This window comes from the organism of the source record quoted next, unplaced genomic scaffold, assembly GCF_019419815.1.
Source record: "Pyrus x bretschneideri cultivar Hongxiangsu unplaced genomic scaffold, Pyrus_bretschneideri_v1 Contig1, whole genome shotgun sequence".
In the NCBI taxonomy this organism is placed as follows: domain Eukaryota; kingdom Viridiplantae; phylum Streptophyta; class Magnoliopsida; order Rosales; family Rosaceae; genus Pyrus; species Pyrus x bretschneideri.
The window spans coordinates 18,057,428-18,080,588 of NW_025999390.1; the positions used below are offsets into that span (position 1 = coordinate 18,057,428).

The window sequence follows — 23,161 nt, forward strand, 5'->3', positions numbered from 1 at the left end:
TTATTTTCAAGCCCGCTCACCCTTGTTTTTCGCCCCTCCAGGTTCTATAGCAGAGTTTTCGTACCGACGAGGATTATTGGCAAATCTTGGTGTAGGCGAGATTACCTTCGATGGTATAATTCTCATCCTATTTTACTGTATTGTACTTATGCTCTGTCATCACATGTGAATTGGGATCATTCCCATTCACAACGCACTCTTGTATTTAGGCACTTTTAGGTTTAAATTTATTCACATTTTTCACATCACTACACTTTATGACTTCGTCACTTTCCAGGTATCGGCCAACACAGCTCGATTCAGAGTCCAAGTGGACATACTGGGCCGGAGTGTGTCATTTCGAATGTTTTTTGGTTTGTCATGTGTGTAGGAATGTGAAATAGACTATCTGAGGTAATCAATTGGGATTGGTCACTTCATTTTTTCTTTCTATTTATTTATGTTGGGATTGGTTACCTTCTTCTTTTTTTTTTCCCTTCCAGATTAGAGATTTTAATCTTCTGCACTTCAAATTTGAAGCACGCTGTAGTACAGAGTATACAATTCCTTGTTGGCTATGGATGTCTTATTATCGAATTAGGTTCAATTTGTATTTAATACATATAATTGTATTGGTAGATCTGGAGTACTTTCTCTGCATGCTTAGGGTAAATTGTTTGCTTATTCTGGGAGTAGCTATTCCGAGATTGATTGATAGGGTGAATATTGAATCTGTCGACATTAAAGGGACTTGGTTAGTATGGTAAAAGTTATGTTACTTTATTTTCACGGAACTCAGAGAATAATTTTATTTTTGTATCAAAGATTCATTCATGATCACATATTCATGATCACATTTTTACCAAATCAAAATCTCTTTTTCAAGTTTTAATATTTCACTTTAGTTTTTTGTTTTTGCCTTTTTGAATGGGTAGTATTGTAATTTTGGAGACATGCTACATGAATGCATTTATACATTGTTGTACTAACAAAATATAAATTTTTAGTTTCAGATCAAAATGAGTATATTTCCAATCCAAAGTTTGGGTCCATTTGAAGCTAGCAAAAAATTTAGAGTTTGTGTTAGCAAAATGTGGAGACAAAAAGTTTTCAAATCTGATATTCAGTTTTCTCATTTGCACTGCATATTGGTTTATGGATTGGTAAGAAAAATATCTACTTACACTATTCCAATGTAAAGATTAGTTAACTAATTTTTTAGTTTAATGGCTGTTTGGATGCATAAAAATCTTTTTTTGTTCAAATGTCCTTTTGAATGGATAATGAAATCGATATTAATTTTGTTTTTATCCTTTGCTTTATCGGTTTATCTTACTTATTTGAGCAAAATGCAAATTCTAATATTGCATGGTTAAGCTCTAAAATTAGAACACAATTTCTTTACATGAAACTGAAGTTTTCTCTAATTGAGAACTCTCCATTCGTTCAAATTTTGTGTTTTTTTTTTCTTTTAACCGGTGGACTTAAAAAGAGATCAAGTATGCAGGGGATTGGTAGGATCAACATCTAAGAGGTAGAGGTCAACTCTTTCTCTCATGTTAACTTCTACTATGATCTTTTTGTTATTAAATTTTGGTGGAAACATTGTTTAGTATAAACCTTATCACAATAGAATATAACGATGGATTAGAAATAGAGAGGTGTTAATTTGATTTTCTGTTTACTTTAGCGATTCTGGATAATGATCATGAATGTTGGTGATTTTGTTTATTTCAAGCATGTTATCGTGATAGCTGAATGATTCATATTGCAGAACATGTTTAAAAAATTATAGCTTTAACTGATCACTCATCTTTAATCTCTCTCCCTCCCTCTCACTATTGCAGTAACTCCCATTGTATTCCGTTTGCTTTTGTTGCTGCTAGGGATGGCAACGAGGGCAGATTGGGTTTGGATGTGCCATTTCCATAACTGAACCCGTTTGTTTCCTCCGTACCTGAAACCGTAAAAAGCACGAACGGGTATTCCCTGCCGTAACCGGTAGCGGATTCCCCGTAGGGTAACGGTTTTTCCATTAGAAAAGTTAACTTTCCACAAGTAAATATTCCCCGACGTGCCTTCGCTGTTCGCTGCGAGCGGATTGATCGGTTCTTCTGGGAAACCCTTGACATCAACTTGTGGCTGCACATCAAAAATCCCAAAATTCAATAAAAATGCAAGCTTTATCAGTTGAGGCAGTTCATCAAACAGGTTGTGTGCATAAGAAAGGAGGTGATCTTACCTTGGACCAGGACCAGTACTGGATAGAGTCAGAGGAGGCAGAAGGCTCGCAGAGCTGAGAGGAGGCAAGGAATCGCTCGCCGACGCAGATGAAGCCAAGGTTGAAGGCTTGAAGCAATATCTGCTGCTACTAATTTGTAAGAGAAAACAATTAGGTTTTTCTTCTCAAAATTGAAGTATTGAACCATCTTTTCTGACGTTGGGAGTTCTTCCAAATTCCATGATTGATTGACAGCATTAAAATATTTAGAATAAAGATAGAGACCTTTGAAGTTTGCAGTCTGCGCTACCCAATCTGCAGGCTCAAGAGGTATATTTTTTGGAAGAACTCAAAGGCTTTGAAGTGTGCATTGCACGCTCAAGACCTTTGTAGTCTCTCATAGAGTATTAAAGTTGCTGGAGAAAAAAAATAACAGTAATATTATATTTACCATGTTTTTATATCATATTTATATATTATTTTATAATAACATATGATGTGGACAGTCACATCATTTAATTAAAAATTATTTAATAAACAAATAATTAAAAAAAACTGAAATTAAATAATAATTGTATCATACGAAGAGCTTATCCTTCGTTCCACGTTGAACTTCTTCTCCCGTTTCTTTTCCACTCCAATTCTTTCACTCTATTTTTTCAGATCAGTCAAATCAACTACAATCTAAATTAAAAAGGGATTGATACTTTTACGTTGTTGAGTGTTGGTAGACTGGTCGATGGGTATCTTGCAGAAATTGCACATGACCCAAATCTTAACCTCAGTAGTTTCGTAGAGTTGTCACAATCAATTCCCGAGTCAGCAAGGCCAATTCACGATGGGCTGTACAAAGCCATCGACATCCACCTGAAGGTAAAAAATATAAAATTTAATCCTATAACCATAATTCCCGAGTCAGCAAGGCCAATTCAGGATGGGCTGTATAAAATTCAGAACGAATGCCCTTATAACCATAATCCAATTCGAAACCAAACAATTTATCCAACGGTTATCCATAACCGTAAAAAATATAAAATTTAATCCTCGAAACCGAACTGTTCGGGTTGATTACCTGTAGGAATCGGATTTGACGGATTAAATTATTATCTCTAGTTGCTGCCGGTCTGCAAGTAAATCTTTACTTTCCATACAAAGTTTGCATTTTTCTATTCCTGACACAATTATTTGGCACTGTTTTCTTTCAAGTTGGTGTGTGAGTGCATTTTCCACGGATCTTTCTGTTGAACTCTCACTGAGTTCCGATTTTGATCACAATATTCTTTGAATTTTCTCCTCTGTCCTATGTTCCACTTATTTCAACTTCCAATTTCTCCACATTAAATGTTCATGGTTTGAGGGCATTGTTCTAACATTATATTATTTTATTTATTTTAACAAAATTGCATTCAGTTCTTCCAAAATAAGAGGAAAAAAATGTGTGATTGTCTGCAAAGCACTTACCAAAGACAGAAATATAATATGGAAGTATATCTTTTGTATGTTTACATTTTGAATTTTCCAGATTGGGTATATGATTAAATGTATTCCAGCAGCTTCTATCATGCAAATATGATTGATAAACTTTTATCCCATTAACTTTCTCTGCAATACATGACATGTTTTTGGTTTTCTAGCTACTGAGTATGGAACGCCAAATAACCCACTTAATCAGGTAGCTCCACATATTTTGAGAGTTTTTTTTTTTTTTTTTTAATTTATTTTTGTTTAGTTGTATATTTCGATTTTGCTTCCCCTTAAGGCAAACATGAGATTATCGACTCTCGCTAAATAACTGTCTTTCGATTTGTTTTTATTTTGTGTTCCTTGTATAAACAGCTACATATCAACATCAACAGCATCAACGGTGTGTTGCCAGTTCAATTTGCAAGGAAGCTTTTGAAAATGCTCAAGGAGAAGGAGAGGTCATAAATTTCGTTTGGATTTTATACGTTGGAAAATGTTATATTCCTGTGCATATTTGATTTTTATGAGGTCAAATAGGTTCTGTATTAGTTGTGTGGGTTGATATAGGGGTGTTGGGTTGTTTGAGTTGATCCTAACTGATTTTGATATTATTGATTTGTCAGTGTATTAGGTTGATTGAATTTGATTTTGAAGCTTGGGAAGAGAATTGGTTCTCAAGGTTTGATTTTCATGTGTTTGGTTTTTGGTTTAGTCAATTCTTTGCTGAAAAGTTGTATTCCGTTGAGCTACGATTTTTTGTACGTTGACTTTATCGATTTAATCTTTAGTATGTGAACATCTTTCTAACGTTTTCAATGTAAATATCATTAATCTTCTATCACAATGAGCAATTTTTTATATCATTCAAACGTAATCTTTCTTACAATTTTTTATCTTACCACAACGTTCGGATAACATTTTCTAGTTATCTATTCTAAAGTTGAGGAGGGATTTGACTGTAGCTTAGCTACAGTTAAATTATTGGCTCTCGATTTTGCTTTATTTAAATCAACACCATCATATCTCTGGCTGGGTTGGAAGGTAATTATCAAAAGTTAGGAGAGTAATTTTGCCCGTAGGGTTTGGGATGGATTGGGTGGCTTAGCGCATAGAGAGGGAGATGGAGAGCGAAACGGTGTTGTCATTCGGTGAGGGTTTCGGGGATGGGAGGCCATGCCGCCTCTGATATAGAGATAGAGAGAGAGAGGGTGAGGGAGACAGAGCGACAGAGAGAGAGGGAGACTGAGGAGTAGGGATCACTGCTACTGACGACTCGGTCACTGTCTCAGATCTCCTCCTCAACGCCAACGCCCACCGAGTCCAGTGTCTCGCTCTCCAAGCCCAAAGAAGGCAGCTTCGCCGACATGATCGATAAAGCTTTGGAGAACGAGTTCAAAGAGAATGATTAGAACGAAGGTTAGTAGTGGATCCGATGTTCTTCCTCTTTCTATACATTTTGGTTCAAATTAGGGTTTTAGGTCGAAACCCGAAACGAAGAGAAGAACATATGAAGGATCTTTAGATTTTGTGTTTGGCGGAGAGGAAAAGATTACAAATTTGTTAAGAAAAGTTCGTTATGGTAAAATTTCATTCTTAAAAATCCATCAGATCATGCTTAAATTGTTAAATGCACACTCTCTCTCTTCTTTCTCTCTCGCAGTGGAACTCTCTCCTCCCCATACTCAACCCTCTACTTCTTCTCTGATTCGTGGTTGGGTGCAGCGGCAGCACAGAGCTTTCGCCGGAGGAAGAAAGGATTTTTATACGAGACATTGCTTTGGCTGCTGAAGCCAATTTCAAAGAGGGCGATGTCGTCTACTTGCTCACCCGAAGGTTCCAACTTTTTTGCATTCTTTTGGGTTTATTTATTTATTTATGAAATTTGATGACTAATTTTTAAATAATGAGAAATTAGTTCTTCGCTGTGAAATGTTCATTTTTCAGTGTTTCTTTTAAAACAATGAAATCTTAATCTTCTATCAAATGGGTTGTAATTTCATATGTTTTAATGTAAACAGTTCACTGATTTTAGTTGTGGTGTGTTGGTCAGAATTACAGGATTATTAAGGTTTTATTTTGTGATTTGGATTTTGAAATTGAGTAATTTTCTGCTGTGTGTCTTTTGAGTAGGCGTGGGATTTAGTTTAATGCCAGGGGTTGTAATGGGTGGATCGAACTTTTCGAATTTCAATTCCCCCTAATTCTCTTCATTCCAACCACATATTTGAGGATATGGTTTTAATTGTTGTTTGCACTTTGAGCTTTTGGCCATACCTGTTATTTGGATGCTAGGAAAATTTACATGCTATTTGGATACTAGGAAAATTCATGTAACTCAAACAAGATTGTTTTCATAATTTTCTGAGAAATGTGGAATTTTGTTTCAGATGGTATTGACTATTTTTCAAAATCCTATAATCTGATCAAAGTTCTGAATTTCTATTAAGACTAATATTAGTTGTGAGATTATGAAATTTCGTAAATCGTTTTTGGTTCAAGAAATTCCAATATTCTTTATTGGTCCTTGAGATTTTCATTAGTATTGAGTATAGTGGTTTTTGGGGCAGGTTTGCATGGAAGATGAGAAGACGATCTCTGTATCCTTTGAAACACGTATTTTGGAAAGCTTGATGATTGGCCTATGTTTCATGAACAGGTTTGCATGGAAGATGAGAAGACGATCTCTGTATCCTTAGAAACATGTATTTCAGAAAGCTTGATGATTCGCCTATGTTTTCGCGAACAGGTTTGTTCTTTTCTAAATGTTTATATTTAGTCTATTTACGCTCAAGTGTTAAGTCATGCTAATACAGATGTGTGCAGGTTATCTGTTTTCACCATAATAATTTATGAAGAATGTATAGGAACGACAATGATTGAGTGGATTATGTGAGTCTCACCATATAAACAGTGGATTCCACCTGATTGTTCCCCCTCTCAAAACATAGTTTGGGTGGATTAACTAAGATATATGTAATTAATCTTTTTGTTTGTCTATGAGTCATGGTTTTGAATTTTTGATGGTTGGCGACTAATAATGTAACATATAATTAATGGGACAGGCAGTGGCACATATTTGGGCAGGGCTTGGAGAGCCGGACCCCAGATGGTGTATGCCTACACCAGCATGACTAAGGTGGTTAACCCTGCCGGCTGGAGCGACGATGACCACACCGAACGTGACAAGTAAGCAGATTATGTCAATTAAAACATTATTAAGCGTTTTCATATGATTAGTTTTGAGAGTTAATAATATAATTTGAAATTGCAGAAATGTGGCCTACAAAGAGTACAAGTGCATGGGTCCGGGTTCGTGTACTTAAAATAAGAGAAATTTGAGCAAATAACTGACAGAAATTTGAGCAAACTGACTGACAAATAAGTCAAGCCTTTCACTAGCCTTGGATGTATTCAGGGTATGGTTGCTTCCTCCTCCATATCGAAAAGTGTGTCTATATATATATATATATATATATATAGATTAGGTCTTCGACTGTTTTGGAGGAACTTCCACTTTCACTGGGTCCTGCTTCATTACTGTATTGTTCACATGTTCGCTTAATCATGTCTCGTTGTACAGTTTTTTATTCCTCAAAATCACAATTGGTAATATCCTCACACAAAGAAATGCTTCTGTTGGAATATTGTTTCATCATTCGGTTGAGCTCTTCTTCTGTATCTTGTTCATACACTGGAAGGACTCCGCACTTCTTCACCTTCAAGCATGTCTTTCTTCCAACAGCATCTGTTGGTACACTGGAAGGACTCCGCACTTCTTCACCTTCAAGCATGTCTTTGTTGCGACAGCATTTGTTGGTTTGAAACTAAACCAAATCTGATCCCCACATTCCATCCCCCAACGATTGGTCCCAGGTTGGAATCGCAAAATGTATTCCCTAGGTAGAAAGACCAACGAAAGGTGATCTGACGCTAACTCGTTAAACTCAATTCCGAAGCCGTCCGCACCGACCGTACTAAGGGTGTTTGAATATGAAAATTGAAACCTTTGACGTCTTGAAAGGTGTCCATGATTGGGAGCTGAAATATTTTGAGCAGGTACAAATAGAGCGCATACAGCAAACCCCACCAGCTTGCTTTTGCATGAGTGCGAAGGTAGCTTCTCAGTCACCGTATCTCCCATGCTTTGGTTATTGAACCACTCAGGAATTTCACTTCCAGGAATTTTTATAGTCACATCGTGCCCAAAATGAGGGAGCTCCTGCACAAAGGAACAATGTAAATAAATGTACACAACTAAGGAGACGAGGGAGGATAGGAGAAAGAGAAATACCTGAATGAATCTCTTTATCGTTGAATACATTATGGCATTGCAACATTGATTTCCAGCCAAACTGTAGCTCAAAAAGCCTACGTCTGTTAAATGGTTGCTTAATGAAATGACTGACGGTTGTTGAAGCCTTTTGCAATTTTCCAACTTAAAAATCGTCAGCTTAGAAAGCCCACTGATGCTTGCAGGAAGGCTAACAAAATGGTTTCCGCTAAGATTTAGAATTGCTAACGAGGACAAGGAACCAATATCATCGGGAATTGCTCCTTCGCAAAGATTGCAGTTCTTCAGATTTAAATCCCTCAGCTTAGAAAGCCCACCGATGCTTGCAGGAAGGCTAACCATACGGTTTCCGCTAAGATTTAGTCTTTCTAAAGAGGACAAGAAACCAATATCATCAGGAATTGCTCCTTCACAAAGATTGCAGTTCTTCAGATTTAATTCCTTCAGAAGGCGTAAATCTTTCAACGAAGCTAAGACCACACTCGCAGGGTGAGAAATCTTTGCTGGAAATTCGCTAGAAGTGGAGAAGGAACGCCATGATCTAGCTGGTGGTGCATTGCATCCAAGAAAATTTGATAGTACCAAATTTTTCACTGAAACCAGGGAGGATTCCGCCTCTCTCAAAGCAATTCCACTTAAATCAATCTCCTCCAAACTCCTACGTATAACTGAGGAAGGTATTTCCTGAACGCCAGTTCCGCTTAAAGAAAGCTTAGAGAAAATTTTCATTTCTCCAACAAATTCTGGAATCTTTTTCAGTTTTGAGCAGCCAGAAATATCAAATACTTCAAGAAGTTCCGTTTCTACCCTATTTGGGAGACTCTTCATACTTTTACAGTCTTTAAGATTTAAAAGTCTAAGCCTTCTGAGAAACGCAATGGATGAATGAATCTTTACTAAATTTGTACAACCTTCAAGAACCAGCATCTCGAGATTTTGAATACCTGTGAAATCTGGGGTCCTTGTCAAGTTGTGGGAGTAACTAAGATCGATAGACTTCAACTTGCCCAAGCGCTGTACAAAATAGAAATGTTACAACAGTTCATGTTCAGAAACTACAATTATTGTAATTGACAAAGTAAAAATCAATTGTCCAATCATCTACCTTTATTCCATCCCAAAGGTGATCAATTTTGCTATGCTGCAGACTAAGTATTGTAAGTTCATCCGGTTGAAAAATTGGTGGTAGACATTTGGAGGGATAACAGCTCCATTTGAGAACTCTTAAAGCATTCGGAAGATACTTGGGGCCCTTAGAAAGGCTCACATTATGAATGTCGAGCAACCTCAGCTTACACATCTTAATGAATGCTTCAGGATTCCAGTGTGCCTCTTCAAATTTACTCAAGCGTAAGACTATGGCTTCAATTGCCTCTGATCCCTGATAAATAAGATTAAAGGAATAGGTTAATTTCGTAATCAAGTCTCTTATCATGTTAAATAATATTATAGTTTCCTATCCAAGCTTTGGTATTTTCATGTTCACACAATTTCTTACCGTATTCTTTGCGAGCACGTGCAGGATATCATTACGAAGCCACAACCGACTACGACCACCTGGCTCCTCATAAGACTCTTGTCGAACAATCTCCCATGCCATTTCTTGAATCAAATCATGCATAGACACAAACTTGTGTGAAATATACAAGAGAGATTTCTCAATAAGAACATCGATCACAATGCGAGCGCCAACAAAGCCACAGTTTTCTAGTCCTTCAATGACTCGCTCCTTTTCACAATACTTATGGAAACATGCAATGTCAAGGAAGATTCTCTTCTCAAACTCATCTAGTCCATCATAACTTATTTTCAATGTTTCAAAAATTTTCATATCAGGAGCTTGCTTCAGTTTATCTAGTGCACTCTTCCATTCAGCTCGACCTCTTTTGTACAAAAAAGACCCTAAAGTTTTAAGAGCTAATGGAAGACCACTTGCATACCTGATGAAACATTTAGACAGTTCAAAAAAATCTTCTTCCAACTCATCATCTTTAAAGGCTTTCCGACTAAAGAGAAAGAGAGCTTCGTCTTGGGTTAATGGCTTAACCTCATATGCCTCCTCTATACCATGTTCAACTAACAAACGTTCATTTCTAGTTGTAATGACAATTCTACTCCCGAAACCAAACCACTCTTTTTGTTTGACCAACATTTCCAGTTGGTCTGATTGATCCACATCGTCGAGTATGAGAAGAACCTTTTTATTACATAAACACCTACTTATCCTAGTGATTCCACTAGAGGCATTCCAAACTTGTATGTTATTTTCCCCTAAGATTTCAGAAAGAAGCTGCTTTTGTAGATGAGCTATACCATCCTTAGAGCACACCTCTCTAACATTAGCAAGAAAGCTGCTACCTTCAAAATCATGGGAAATTCTCTCGTAAATTAATGTTGCTAGGGTTGTCTTACCCACTCCACCCATCCCCCATATCCCTATAAAGCGAACATCATTTGCATCTGTATCTAAAAGCAAATCTATTTCCTTCAGTTTAGAATCGATTCCGACAAACCTCTCTGAGGAATCTAACATTGACAACGTAGGATGCACTTCCTTCCATAGTGTATTGACGATTCCTTGGATAAGCTCTGTATCATACCTACAAGAAGAACAAACAACATAAATACAAAATCATCACAACCTAAAATAAAGTGCATGGTAACGTTGAAACTCAATGGTAAAAAATTGTTCTTCAGCTATATACGTCAGTTGTTGCCTCATGCTTACCTACAATCCTTTGAATTCCACCCAGCGAGATTAGCCACCCTTTCTAACGACTTTCTCCACTCATTTACCTCCTCCATGTGTTCTTGATAATTTACTTCATGCTTTGCAAAGGCTTCGCCAAAACTCCCTCGTTGATGGCGTACATCAGAAGGATCCACGCCATAAAAAATGGGAAAAATTCTCTTTTTCTCTTTCTTGCAACTAACAATATGAGTAAGTTCTCGCAAACACCAACTTGAAGAAGCAAAGTTTGTCGAAAGAACTATGATTGCAGACCTTGATTGGTCAATTGCCTTCAGGAGCTCTGGATTGATATCTGTCCCTCGTTCAAGTTCTGGTTCGTCCCTGAAAGTCTTGATTCCTCGCGCCTCCAACTGTCTGTATAAATGATCTGTAAAACCCCGGCGGGTGTCTTCACCTCTGAAACTCAGAAACACATGGTATTTCCATGGAAAAACTGCAGGAGCAGAAGCCCGGGCCATTTGGCTGCTCAACGCAAATCTGAAGTGTTCCAAGCAATCAGCTCTAAGCACAGAAGTGACACTTCGACACGCCGACGATACGCCCCTGACACGGGTTGGACAAGGTCAAGACACCTGTCAGTGGGTTGGATACACCTCCAGCACGGGTTGAATTATTTTGAGGAAGTTTTTGATATCTTGAAATCTTTGGGGCAATTTGGAAATATAAAAACTGAAGCCTAAAACTTCAGTCTCTAATCTATTCTGCGCCTCCCTCCTCTTCTCCCACACTTTCGAAGCGGTGGATGATCTCAGATGGTTGGCTGGTGGAGCGAGGAAGGAAAGGAAGAGAGGTCGAGGTGAAAGCAGCAGAGAGAGAAAGCAATGTGAAGGATAGAGAACAAAGAGGATCTGATGGAGATAAGGGAAGAGGCGAGAGTGGTGATGGAGTTGGTGGGAAGGGTTTCATATATAATAAAATAGAAAAAGTAGAAGAGAAGACGACGAAAGTTCTTGGAGTGTCATCCTTCAAAGTGATGGAGTTGGTGGGAAAGGTATCATATATAATTTCCAAGAAAGACTTGAGAGGATGTTTCCTTCTGGCATTCTTTGATTTGTTTAATTGAATGACTGATGACACGGTGCGTTTGTTTAATTTTGTGTTAGTGTCCTTTACTATTGACAACTTCTTTTTCGTTTTTAAATGAAGAAACACGAAACCAATCAAGGTAGAGAGAGATGCTAGCTTCGTGTAAGAGGCGAGGAAATTTCAAATTGGTTTAAGGTGATTTAGGTGAGAAACTGAAATAAGAGAGAAAGATGTTTTTGTTGACGTTTGTTAGTCAGATTGGATTTGATTCAACTCATCAAAGCACATGCTTGCCAATTCTTTTTTCTTCTTTAATTTATGGGTCCCTCACCACTCTTCTTCTTTCTTTTCTGTCAAAGTTGCAGATCTCACTGTTTATCACCTTCGTCTAGCACACACCCATTCCTCCTTTGAATGTAAAGCTCAAATCTCTCCGAGCCTCTCTCCACCACAGACATCATACCCCGTCCAACAACATTTATTTATTATTTTAAATTATGTTTTGTTTTGTTTCAAAATTTTTGTAATTAGTTAAATACGATTTTAAAAGTCTTCTTTTAAAAAGATATATATTATTAACATTTTTATTAAATGGTTGGTGGAGAAATAAGACACAATGAAAATATCAGTACTCTTCTTTTTTCTTCTTTAGTTTATGGGTATATTGCATTACCTCTCAGGTTGGCTGAAATTACAATCTTATACAACATTTTTAAAACAATGAGAAAATCATAGCAACATGCCTTTAACTTGAACCGGTCCATCAACTAAAAATTCATGTTCATTGGTTCATTAACACATCAAAAAGTTAATTATGGTCTTTTTTTGTCAACTTCGGGATTCCGTTAAGATGGGTCATGCTGGAAGAACTATTGATACAATTGGGTAAAAATTAAGGGACCATTTCTCCAATTGAATTAAAATTGAGGGGCGATTAATTTCTACAATTTTTCTCATTATTTTTTCATATTCTCCCTTAATTCAACCTCTGAAACTCAGAAACACATGGTATTCCCATGGAAAAATTGCAGGAAGCCATTTGGCTGCTCAACGCAAATCGGCAGTGGTTCGAGCAATCAGCTCTAAGCACAGAAGACTGGAAGTTATTTGCCAAGTATTTCAAACTCCAAACTGATGGATTACTATTGAATAACTAAAATGATGAAAGGAAAAGATGTTTGGATGTTAATTGATGAAAAGAATATGATAAGTGGAAAAGAAGACGACGAAAGTAGTTGGAGCGTCATCTTTGAAAGTGATGGAGTTGGTGGAAAGGGCATCATATATAATTTCTAGGAAAGACTGACGATGTTATGTTCTACCATTCTTTGCTTTGTTTAATTGAATAGTTTGATTTTAATAGTTTTTTTTTTAGATAATCTAACGCGTTTCTTCAAATGAATTTCCCTCTATCATGCCACTTGGGAACTACTTTGTCTCTTCCTATCTATTCAGTTTACACTACCGCAGCAGTCAGTTGCCACCAAATTGTTTCTTTCTATATTGTAAGAGCATGTTCAAGGAAATGAGGTATAAATTAAGACAAAAATTTGACATTAACAACCTTAGCTGACATTAATTTGTATATCCATTTATTCATAGATTTAGAAGTGGTACTTAAATTTTCACTCAAATTTAGATTAAGTCCCTAAACGAAAAGTTCGTTAATTGAGGTCTTAGAATTTAGCAAATGTGCACTATTGGACTTTCCGTGAGATTTTCGTCAATTGTACGTAAAATAACATAGAATGCACAATTAGTCCCTAAACTTTGACCCTAATTTAGATTTGGTCCTCAATAAACATTTAGAATTGATACGTGAGATCTACTTGTATGCCATATCATCAGCTTAACAAAAGAAATTTACAAAAATTATTGGAGAAACCAATAGTGCACACTTTGTTAAATTTATTGAACTGACGACAGTACCTCACAAACTAGAACCAAACCTTCATTGTTATATTATGAATTTGCATTATTATTTTTTATATATGTAATATTTATTATATTTTAATTGCCATATCTTGTTTTATTTTTTAAGATATGTTGTGCCGCTGTATTATCCGGTTGTGAAAATTCTAGAGATTTTCTAATAACATCAGTTCATCATATATCGTGTGGTCAGAAATTATTGTAATTTTTTTTATTTAAAATTGAATATAAATAGTACTTGATAAAAACTGATTACACGATGAACGGATGTAATTGAAGGTTTTCCTGGAATCTTCACAAAGTTGATCCATCCTCTCTAGATACGTTGTGATTGGCTCATACAATGCTGAGCTGGCAACATTTGAACAGTGTTGTTGCTGTCAGTGGAGAGGTCACCTTTCGTTGGGACGCATTGAAAGATGCAGACCATGTGGAGTGTTACAAAAGAAAAGCAGGAGTAGGCTTGTTTTTTTTTTTTTTACATTGGGAGCATTTGGCTAGAGAAGCTAGTGGATGAAAGGTGATTGATGCCTTTGGCATTTTTTTAATGCAAGGAAATGCTTGTATTGGGGTATGCTAGTCGATTGAGAGGGCAGGCATCAGGGAAGCATCGAAAGTACTTGGAGTGTCATCTTTCAAGGTGGGAAAGGAATCATATATAATTTCCAAGAAAGACTTGAGGATGTTTTGTTCTCGCATTCTTTGCTTTGTTTAATTGAATGATTGATGACACGGTGAGTTTGTTTAATTTTGTGTTAGTGTCCTTTACTATTGACAACTTTTTTTTCGTTTTTCTTTAGACGAAGAAATACCGAACCAATCAAGGTAGAGAGAAGCTGGCTTCGTGTAAGAGGCAAGGAAATTTCAAAGTGGTTTAAGGTGTTTTAGGTGAGAAATTGAAATAAGAGAGAAAGATGTTTTTGTTGACGCTTGTTAATCAGATTGGACTTTGATTCAACGCATCAAAGCACATGCATGCCAATTCTTTTTTCTTCTTTAATTTATGGGCTCCTCACCACTCTTCTTCTTTCTTTTCTGTCAAAGTCGTAGATCTCATTGTTTATCACCTTTGTCTAGCACACACCTATTCCTTCTGTGATTGTAGCTCAAATCTTTCCTAGCCTCTCTCCACCACAGATATCACAACCTACCCACCAATATTTATTTATTATTTTAAATTAAGTTTTGTAGATAATCATAGACCTCATAGTAAGTAGATCAAGATAAAATTAGTTTTAGGATTTCAAACATTCTTCTCTATTATTCTTCTCTCTTTGGAGGTGGTAATGTATATACAATCATATCTCTTGTAGTAATAATTAATGACTCCTAATCAAATTAGGAAATACAATAATAATGGATCAGTTCTTCTTGTCCATTATTTCCTCCAAGAAATTAATTACTGAGTTATTGACAACTTCTTTTTCGTTTTTCTTTAAACGAAAAAACTACAAACCAATCAACATACAAAAGGAGGTAGAGAGAGGCTAGCTTCGTGTAAGAGACGAGGAAATTTCTAGTTGGTTTAGATGTGTGAGGTGAAAGTGAAATGGGAGAGAAAGAGGCTATTTTTTAAATTTTGTTGGGCTTGGACAAGATTCAACACATTAAAGCACAGCTGCCAATTATTTTTTCTTCTTTAATTTATGTGTGGTTTAGGCGTATTAGGTGAAACAGAAAGAGGTGAGAAATAGGGTTTTTTCAACTTTTGTCAGTCACTTTGGACAGATCAACGCATAAAAAGCACATGCTACCAATTATTTTTTCTTCTTTAGCTTATGGGTTATTGCATTACCCCTCACTTTTGCTTGTAATTACAATATCATACATCTTCAAAACATTGATAAAATTGTAGCAATGAACTTTCAACCTTAACCCAATTAAAATAAAAGTTTATCAACTAAAAATTTATGATTATCGGTCCCTTAACTTATTAAAACGTGAGTTATAATCTTTTTTATCATTTTTATTATAATTCTGTCAAGATGAATTATACTGAAACAACTATTGATACAATTGAATAAGAGTTGAATGATCATTTCTATAACTTTACGGGTTTATGAATCCGAAAGATGTTTTTCTTAGAAATTGCTATTTTAATTATTTTATATGATTTTTGTATATTATTTAAATGTTTTCTAATTAGATATTTTAAATATTTTATATTATTTTATTTTGTGGCCCGTGGGGCCCACACCCCACTTCCCTTCCTTCGCCGTGTCAATTCTCTTCCTAATCTCTCGGGAACTCTCTGGAACACTCTCCCTCGTCTCTCTCCCTCCTCCCTCTGCAACAACAAGAGCGACCCGAGGCACCACCTTGCCTCGCCCCTCCGGCGAGCTTCACCGCCACCAACAACCATCACTGTCTACCCTGCACCTCCCCGTTCCCCTCGTCCCGGTCTCTCTCCTCTTTGCTCGAGGCACAGCTGCAGCAATGGCAGCCACCATCGCCATACATCCCGGCGAGATTTCACGGTGCTCCGACCTGGGAAAGCCTCGGGATGCTTAAGGTTCTTTCATTTTCGTCATGGTGGTTTAATTATAACCTAGAGTTTGCGATTTAAACGTCGGATTTGCACAGGAACAGAGAAAGCAAGAAACTCAGTTTTCCGGCGAGGGTCCGACGGCTTTTGAGCCGTTTTAAGGCCACTTCCCGGCCACGGCAGGGCAAAATGTTGGTCTATTTCTAATCCTCTCGTCCGTAGCTTCAATTCGGTATATAATATGCCTAGGTTTTGTTAGGTTTTGGGGTTGATCGGAGCTCGGGGAGCTCCAGCGTTCTTCTTCGTGGAGTCCTTTTAACTAAATTTACAACGGACCCGTTAGTGATAGAATGGTGAAATTCACTTACCTTGCGATCCTTGACATCTGCCTAACAATGTGAATGGCGCACGCACTACAAATAATGGAAAGCTTTCCAAATTGAAATTCATGCCCCTTTCAATGAGTGCCTAGGAACTAATGGCATTGAACAAGACATGGAGATAAGCATATTAATTTTCAATTCCTTGAATCAATGTTGTATGACCAGGATGGATAGAAGGTTTGGCATCTCGATTGAACTTTATGGGCATGTTTGATACGCATGATCGATTTGGCTCGGACTAATTGTAGGGAATGGTTTGAATTGGTTTGGCTTGGACTGATTGTAGGGAACGGTTTGAATTGGTTTGGCTCGGACTAATTGTAGGGAATTGTTTGATACGCAAGTTCGATTTTGATAGCAGATGAAAGCCAGACGCTGAAGCTTCGATTTTGATAACAGATGAAAGCCAGACGTTGAAGCTAAAAGCGAGATTCATCATTGTTGTTAGGTTTCCTTTCCTTGTGTCTCAAGTAGACCTGGCATTTTGGACTCGACCCGTTCGACCCGTTTGGGGATGCTTAACGGGTCGGATCGCTAACGGATGAACCCGTTAACAATCTGTTAAATAATGTGTCACTTTGGGTCAACCTGTTAGCACCCGTTATAAATTATATTGGAATGCTCCCTCAAGCCGCTTTGGGTCTTCCGCTCCCTCCACCATCTCTCCTAAGAAATCTCCTACCTCAAGCCGCTCCAGTTCCTCATGCACCGCACCTCTTGCTCCGTGATCCGCAGGTCAACCCTCCTCTCCATCCTCCTTAGTGCAGAAATTAGGAGAGACATAGGCCACCTCCTGCAAGTGTTTAGGTTCATGGTAACAAACTCTTTCTTCAAAGATTGTCCTGACAAACCTTGGAAATTTCCTACTGTAGCAATTAAAGAAAGCGCGGGTGAGGAAGAGGTGGCTGAAAAGTTCTCCTCACTTGTAGAGAAAGATGCTTTAAAGGGAAGTGATAAATCCATGGTTGGAAGAGAAACATGCTTTGAAATTTCTCACTTGCAGAGAGGAGCTCGAGAGTCTCCAGGAAGAGTTCCAGAACCAGATGGAGGAGAAATCCAAGTCGCAGCTCCTTGTCGTCAGCACCCTTTTATACATCATTGCAGTTAATGTGTAACTGTATTGGAATGCAAAAAAAAAAAAAAGAAACGGGTGTTAACGGGTGATGTATTAGATTAACAGGTTGGGTTTGGATGACCCGTTAACTTAATGGGTTGGGTTTGGATGATTTATTAGCTTAACAGGTTGGATTGAACCCAACCCAAACCCGATAAACTCGACCCGTTTACAGGTCTAGTCTCAAGTTAGGGGTTTGGATTGGTTCTATTGAGGCCTGTCATTTTGGTCCTCATTTGTTTGGTTCAAGCTAAGATTGGTGTTACATGTGCAGAATAGTTTGTAATAGCATTATCTCCTGCAACCCTTCGCAACTGCAAGATAATTCACAATCAAAGATATCCGAGTATGCAACAAATTCAAATCAATCACATTTGGGGATCCCATCATTTGGTCGGTTCGAATTGTAATGAGGGCTTCTTCCCCCATTGTGAAAGCACTGACTTTATCTGTCAAATCGAAACAACGAAAATTGTGCTCATTTCGAGTAGCTTCGGTTTTGGGTCGAAAATTAGTTGATTTGATACAAGCGGTACCAAGTGAACCATGCAATGAGTATGTGCTTCAACAAGGAAACCTTGGACACCCAATTCAATGCCTAACTGATAATCCAAAACAATCTAACGTTAATTACTGGCCAGAGGCGAGCTACTAGAGAAATATCGTCTCATGATTTTTTCGGTGTTGTTTTCACTCTTAACATCTCCATAAACCTCTGAAACTCTCACACTTTTCGTAACTGAAATCATTGACTTACCCCATAAAAAATTTGTGAAATCCCGAGACTCATTTATTTCATGACAAAGAAAGACTTCTTTCACATCCACAAAAAACCATGAGGCAAATATGAAATAACAAATATAAACTCCACTAATCTTTTCATTTCTTTTTTTCTCACAAACCCAAATGATCTCAATCAACTCAAATCTGAAAACTAGAATTTGAGAGAAACCCCGACAATCTTTACCTTGATTGAAATTCTACCAGTAGTGATAGCAATGAAAGCAATGCATCCAAGCATTAGATTTACACGATCAACTACTTCAAAAATAATTTAGGAAAGAGTTATGGCAATTTCCTTCTCATCAAGTAAACTTGGTAATTCATATATGCAAAGAGAATCGTACAAATGTACAACACTAAGAATTTCGTAAATTGCTAGCATCCTGCAACTACAGAGCAATACGCAAATACTCTTTTACGAAACACTCGATCTTACAACTTAGAAACCGAGAGATGCATTGCATTCTAATCAACATGCATGGGTTCCGAGCCCCCAGCCGCATCTCCCATTCCATTTTTCTGCTCTTTCTCCTCCATTAGCAGAGCAAAATACACCCGGAAATTACGCCACTTTCTTAAAGCGTTCTAATTCTACTGCTTAATGCACACAACATATCGGGAATTCAATATAGCTCACATACCACGTGCAGGAGCAGAGCAAACTGCTTCTTCCTCAGCTCCAGCGTCCGCGAACTTGCGGTGTTCTCCACATCCAATGCCGCAATCTCTTTCTCCAACTCTGATATGATCTTGAGCGTCTCAGACCGCGGCGGGTGCGTAGCAATCAATTTCCTGATCACCTCACACTCCTCCTCGTGCCTTCTTTCGACCTTACTCTCCTCGAGCTGCTCCTTGAGCGTCTCAATGTCGGCCTTCGCCAGCACAATCTGCCGGTTAATCTCCTCCCTCAGCTCGTCGAAGTTGTGCTTCTCCCGGAGATTCGCATCCACGACGGCCTTGCTCTTGAGGAGCGGAATCTCGAACGTGTTGAGCTCCTGGAGGAAAGCTTTGGCGAGCTTGTCGCAGTCGGCGAAGTTGTCTTCGTTCTTGTCGAGCTCGACGAACAGGGACGTGAACTTCTTCTGGAGCTTCTTCAACGGCGGTTCGCCTCTCGTGGTTGTGGTCCGAGTGAGAAGTCTGTGTTTGATGATGAAGTCGTCTTCGAGCGGCCCGAACGCGTAGTTCGCCGCCACGGCCTCTCCTCGCCCTGAAGCTTTTCTTCCTTTCGCCAGCATCGGAAACTGACCGGAGATTATGAGTCCGGCAGAAATTCGATTTCGAATTTGACCAACCCTAATCTAATCTGCAGAAAGAAAATCCCCGTTCACGGCGGAGGATTCAGCTTCTCTTTGTGGAATCCAACGGCAGACGGCGATGTTTGTTGTTTTTGCCCGAGGTTAATTGGACGGTCGGATGTGCTTCACGGATAAACACTGCTACACCGGATCCAGGATGTTTATTTTGTCAATATGGCTTTTATATTTGGGAGGAGGATTCTCTTTTTTCTTAAGCTCTCTCTTTCAATCCTCTCCTATTTGAACGGTTATTGTTTAATCATGTCAACATCTTATATTAATTTTTTTTAATAGAGACAATAAAACAAAAAGCAATATGTGAGAAGAGGGGAGGAAAAGGGATGAAAATAGGAAGGGAGAGAATCCTACTCCTTATATTTGGGACATAAACCAAATTTCTCACAACAAAAATAGAAGGGCTTTTTTTTTTTTTTTTGAACAAACGATATTATCAGTACTAAGGGAAAGGACGTGACCTCTCAATGGGCTAGTAATAATGTGGTTCAAACACGCATTTGGTAAGAATCGAACCTAAAACCTCTTACTTAGGAATACCACTAGACCGTAGTACCAAGTGGCAAAAAATAGAAGAAATCAGGTCATCTCTAATTGAAAAGGCTAACTATAACCCCGTCCAGAATCATAACCGAATGAGCTAAACATAGCCCCTTAATGATTTATTAGTTTTAATTTTATACTATTAATTTATTAGTTAATTTAATTAAACTACCGTTTGATGTTTTCAAATTTAGTCTCTGAATTTGAATCAATTATCATAATTGAGGAGTTGGACCCTAAAAAAAGGCTAAGAGGGGACTGCATTTGGCTAACCTAGGAATAAGATCCTCTTCAGATGTCTTCCAGCCGAATTCGGAGGATCCTTCAATCTCAGCCATTCAAAAGAAAATCGAACGTTTAGGAAAACGTTTTGGCACCATTGGAATAGGAAGAAGCTGCAATGGCAGAAATGGCCACCGGATCCTCTGTATCGAATCCTCGACGATGGTGTTAACGACTGGAGGGGTTGACAAGGTGTGGATGTGGAGGAGAAAACGGTAGCGCCGTTGGAATTGTAGTTTAGATCGATGGTTCACGGTCCTGTTCGGGGCAAGTTGAGATCGTGGCTTTGCGGACCTATTTGAGGAAGAAGATGAAGCTACAATGGCTTTGCTATTGTGATGGAGGTAAGGCTTGCTACCAAAATTTGGGATCCAAAGGATCTGGCTAGGAGGGATCAGAAAGGATCATTTCTCGCTAACCCGATACCCTTTTGGCCAAATAATGATCTGGTTGGCTCAATTGAATTTTAGTCTAACCATTGATTGAAGATGAGTTTTAGGCAAATCAGGTCATTTTTTTGTTTTTGAACCTTTATCCCTCTACATTGGAGATGGCCTTGGCCTCGTTTGGCAGCTTAGACTGTATTGATTATTTCGGTCAAATAGGATAAACAGTCATCGAATAGTACTAACTAAATTAATCGAATGTTTGGTGTAATATCAGAATAATGACCGTATTATTTATAAAGCATTTAGTACTTGTTTATAATACTTTTCAATTGATAATTTAAAAAAAAAAATCACAAATGTGTTTTTCAAAATAAAATTTACAATCCAACAATAAAAATCCTCAATCCCTTGTTAATGGAAGCTTCAAGCAGACTCTCCTAGCTTTTGTTGCAATATCATCTTCGAATCAATTAATGGCTTCTCTCAAATTGAATCAACAGCTTCTCATCTCTAAACTCAATTAATGTCTTCTCTCAAATTGAATCAATAGCTTCCCCTTTTCGAACTCAATATTGTCCTTTTTCAAAGTGCTGGAACTCAAAACCTCCATGAAAGATGACGACAATGAAGCATAAATTCCATGCTTTATAGGGGAATCAATTGTCATGCTTGACCTTGAAATTTCCTCCAAACACCAGGGTATGCACGTGCTGGCAGACACTCATGGGTGACGAAGCCATATTAACATGCATGTAAGTTATGAAGAAAGAACGAATGTAAAATAAAACATGAAAACTTAACTATAATGAATATGCAAATGTGGGAATGTGTTCAGAGCATACAACAAATCAAGAATACTGTAGAAGGAATATTATGAAAAGGTACAAACAAATGAATGGGTCCTACACTGAGAGGAGTCGAAGAAACTGAAGCGGGAGTGCCTTGACGCCGGGATTGTACTCCTCGATTCTAAGTCCTGAAGGGGCGCAAAACAAAGCATGAGTGGACCAAGTTTATATAAATGTGTGTGTGTATAATACTAAAACAATTACTCTTCAACGTACTAACCCCCAGTTTTAGAAAACTCATATAGCATAATAAGTAATAGGTTTTCCGAAAACCCTAGCATGCCATAAGAACTTCATAAAACATATATTATATATAATATGCTTAGTAGTGGTATCACAATCGCCTGAAGGCACTACATCGCCCTTCTGAAGGCCCTACATCGCCCGCCCAAAGGCACATAGTATGAATATCCACTAAGTAAGCACAAAAAATCATGAACATAATCTTTCCAAAATATATCTCAATCGGAGCTCAATAGCTCAAACATCATATCATAAATCATATTCATAAATATCTCAGTAATGTAAATTCGATAAAGCATGATATTTCTTAGAGCGTAAATCCGATAACTGAATAAAAATTTTATAAAACGTAGTCATAAAATCATGCTTTTCATGTATGCATTTCTAATAATTAAATCATGCATTTTGGAAGGGGTCCACTTATAGATACTCTGTCATCGAAGAGCCGTTCGAACAAGGGAGGACAAAATCGCCACTAATAAACGCACCAATTTGAAGCAGTGTTGTGGCCAAAGCTGGCCGGAAAAAGGCCTGGAAGGCTCGGGTTCTCTTTGAAATCTGGGGAAGTCTCCCCGAGTAGTTTCCTTCGTCGGGAATGACGCTATCTCGTCGTGACTCGTCGGGGAGATTATGAACAGTGCCTCCCTGTGCAGAGGGAGAGAGATTAGCAAGCTTGAGGCTCGTCTCTTCGATTCTAGACGTGGGAATGGGTAAGGAAGATGGGGTTAGAGTATCGTAGTATTGCCGGGGTGGTAAGGGTGGCTTAGTGTCTACACTTGCAGAGCAAGGATAAAGACAAGAGATGACGGTCTGAGAAAAGAAGAGCTGAGAGAGATGAGGCAGTTAGAGAGAAGAGAGGTCAAGAGAAATGAGAAAGTGGGAGAGAGAGTTCAACAAGGAAGAGGGAGACAGAGAGGGGACACGGGACAACTTGTGGGCCCCAATGGCTCACACTACAAGATCCACCAAAGACAAGATTTAAAATAAATATCCCAACCAAAGTGAAATTACAAAATTGCACTCGACGTTTCGTGTTTCGTAAAATCCAGGACGAGTCATTATAATCAGTGGAGCCAAAAACCCAGATGAAATAAAAAAACCCAATTTTGAGATTTC

General features: G+C 38.0%; 2 protein-coding genes, 4 long non-coding RNA genes and 1 pseudogene across 10 annotated transcripts; 4 read left to right on the plus strand and 3 right to left on the minus strand.

The window, feature by feature from the left end:
* Positions 1-1,682: 1,682 nt before the first annotated feature.
* Positions 1,683-2,622, minus strand: LOC125479956. The gene is made up of 2 exons (XR_007260380.1): positions 2,222-2,622; positions 1,683-2,121 (listed from the first exon to the last, which is right to left on the minus strand). It is a non-coding gene; the product is annotated as an uncharacterized LOC125479956 (long non-coding RNA).
* Positions 2,623-3,857: 1,235 nt separating this feature from the next.
* Positions 3,858-7,316, plus strand: LOC103957994. Of its 2 annotated transcripts, XR_007260374.1 has the most exons (7): positions 3,858-3,872; positions 4,037-4,122; positions 4,288-5,080; positions 5,325-5,497; positions 6,232-6,410; positions 6,727-6,850; positions 6,936-7,316. It is a non-coding gene; the product is annotated as an uncharacterized LOC103957994 (long non-coding RNA). The 2 variants fall into 2 exon arrangements; XR_007260373.1 differs by lacking the exons at positions 3,858-3,872; positions 4,037-4,122 and having other exon boundaries at positions 4,589-5,080; positions 6,321-6,410.
* Positions 7,218-11,298, minus strand: LOC103957996 (disease resistance protein RUN1). Its single transcript, XM_009370221.3, has 5 exons — positions 10,684-11,298; positions 9,454-10,555; positions 9,061-9,336; positions 7,956-8,969; positions 7,218-7,883 (listed from the first exon to the last, which is right to left on the minus strand). Exons 1-5 carry the CDS (start codon positions 11,163-11,165, stop codon positions 7,383-7,385), a joined length of 3,375 nt encoding a protein of 1,124 aa, XP_009368496.2. The 5' UTR covers positions 11,166-11,298; the 3' UTR covers positions 7,218-7,382.
* Positions 11,299-11,449: 151 nt separating this feature from the next.
* LOC125479920 lies at positions 11,450-13,093 on the plus strand. Of its 4 annotated transcripts, XR_007260371.1 has the most exons (3): positions 11,560-11,698; positions 11,854-11,937; positions 12,099-13,093. XR_007260371.1 is itself a non-coding variant. In XM_048590087.1 (2 exons), exons 1-2 carry the CDS (start codon positions 11,450-11,452, stop codon positions 12,888-12,890), a joined length of 375 nt encoding a protein of 124 aa, XP_048446044.1. In that variant the 3' UTR covers positions 12,891-13,093. The 4 variants fall into 4 exon arrangements, 1 of the variants encoding a protein (XP_048446044.1); XM_048590087.1 differs by lacking the exon at positions 11,854-11,937 and having other exon boundaries at positions 11,450-11,698; positions 12,765-13,093; XR_007260369.1 differs by having other exon boundaries at positions 11,560-11,937; positions 12,765-13,093.
* A 698-nt stretch (positions 13,094-13,791) lies between these two features.
* LOC125479965 lies at positions 13,792-14,685 on the plus strand. Its single transcript, XR_007260389.1, has 2 exons — positions 13,792-14,305; positions 14,466-14,685. It is a non-coding gene; the product is annotated as an uncharacterized LOC125479965 (long non-coding RNA).
* Positions 14,686-15,113: 428 nt separating this feature from the next.
* Positions 15,114-17,935, plus strand: LOC125479958. Its single transcript, XR_007260383.1, has 2 exons — positions 15,114-17,268; positions 17,406-17,935. It is a non-coding gene; the product is annotated as an uncharacterized LOC125479958 (long non-coding RNA).
* Positions 17,936-18,732: 797 nt separating this feature from the next.
* LOC103957997 lies at positions 18,733-19,889 on the minus strand (annotated as a pseudogene).
* Positions 19,890-23,161: the final 3,272 nt, after the last annotated feature.

What these genes read in the sequence shown, in the direction of transcription:
- LOC103957996 (XM_009370221.3), bottom strand. Translation starts at nt 11,165, where the DNA reads ATGGCCCGGGCTTCTGCTCCTGCAGTTTTTCCATGGAAATACCATGTG. An exon ending in ACCTTTGGGATGGAATAAAG is followed by an intron (nt 8,970 to 9,060) that starts GTAGATGATTGG and finishes TATTTTGTACAG; the next exon opens with CGCTTGGGCAAGTTGAAGTC. An exon ending in CGATAAAGAGATTCATTCAG is followed by an intron (nt 7,884 to 7,955) that starts GTATTTCTCTTT and finishes TCCTTTGTGCAG; the next exon opens with GAGCTCCCTCATTTTGGGCA.
- LOC125479920 (XM_048590087.1), top strand. Translation starts at nt 11,450, where the DNA reads ATGATCTCAGATGGTTGGCTGGTGGAGCGAGGAAGGAAAGGAAGAGAG. An exon ending in TGATGGAGTTGGTGGGAAAG is followed by an intron (nt 11,699 to 12,764) that starts GTATCATATATA and finishes GAAAAATTGCAG; the next exon opens with GAAGCCATTTGGCTGCTCAA.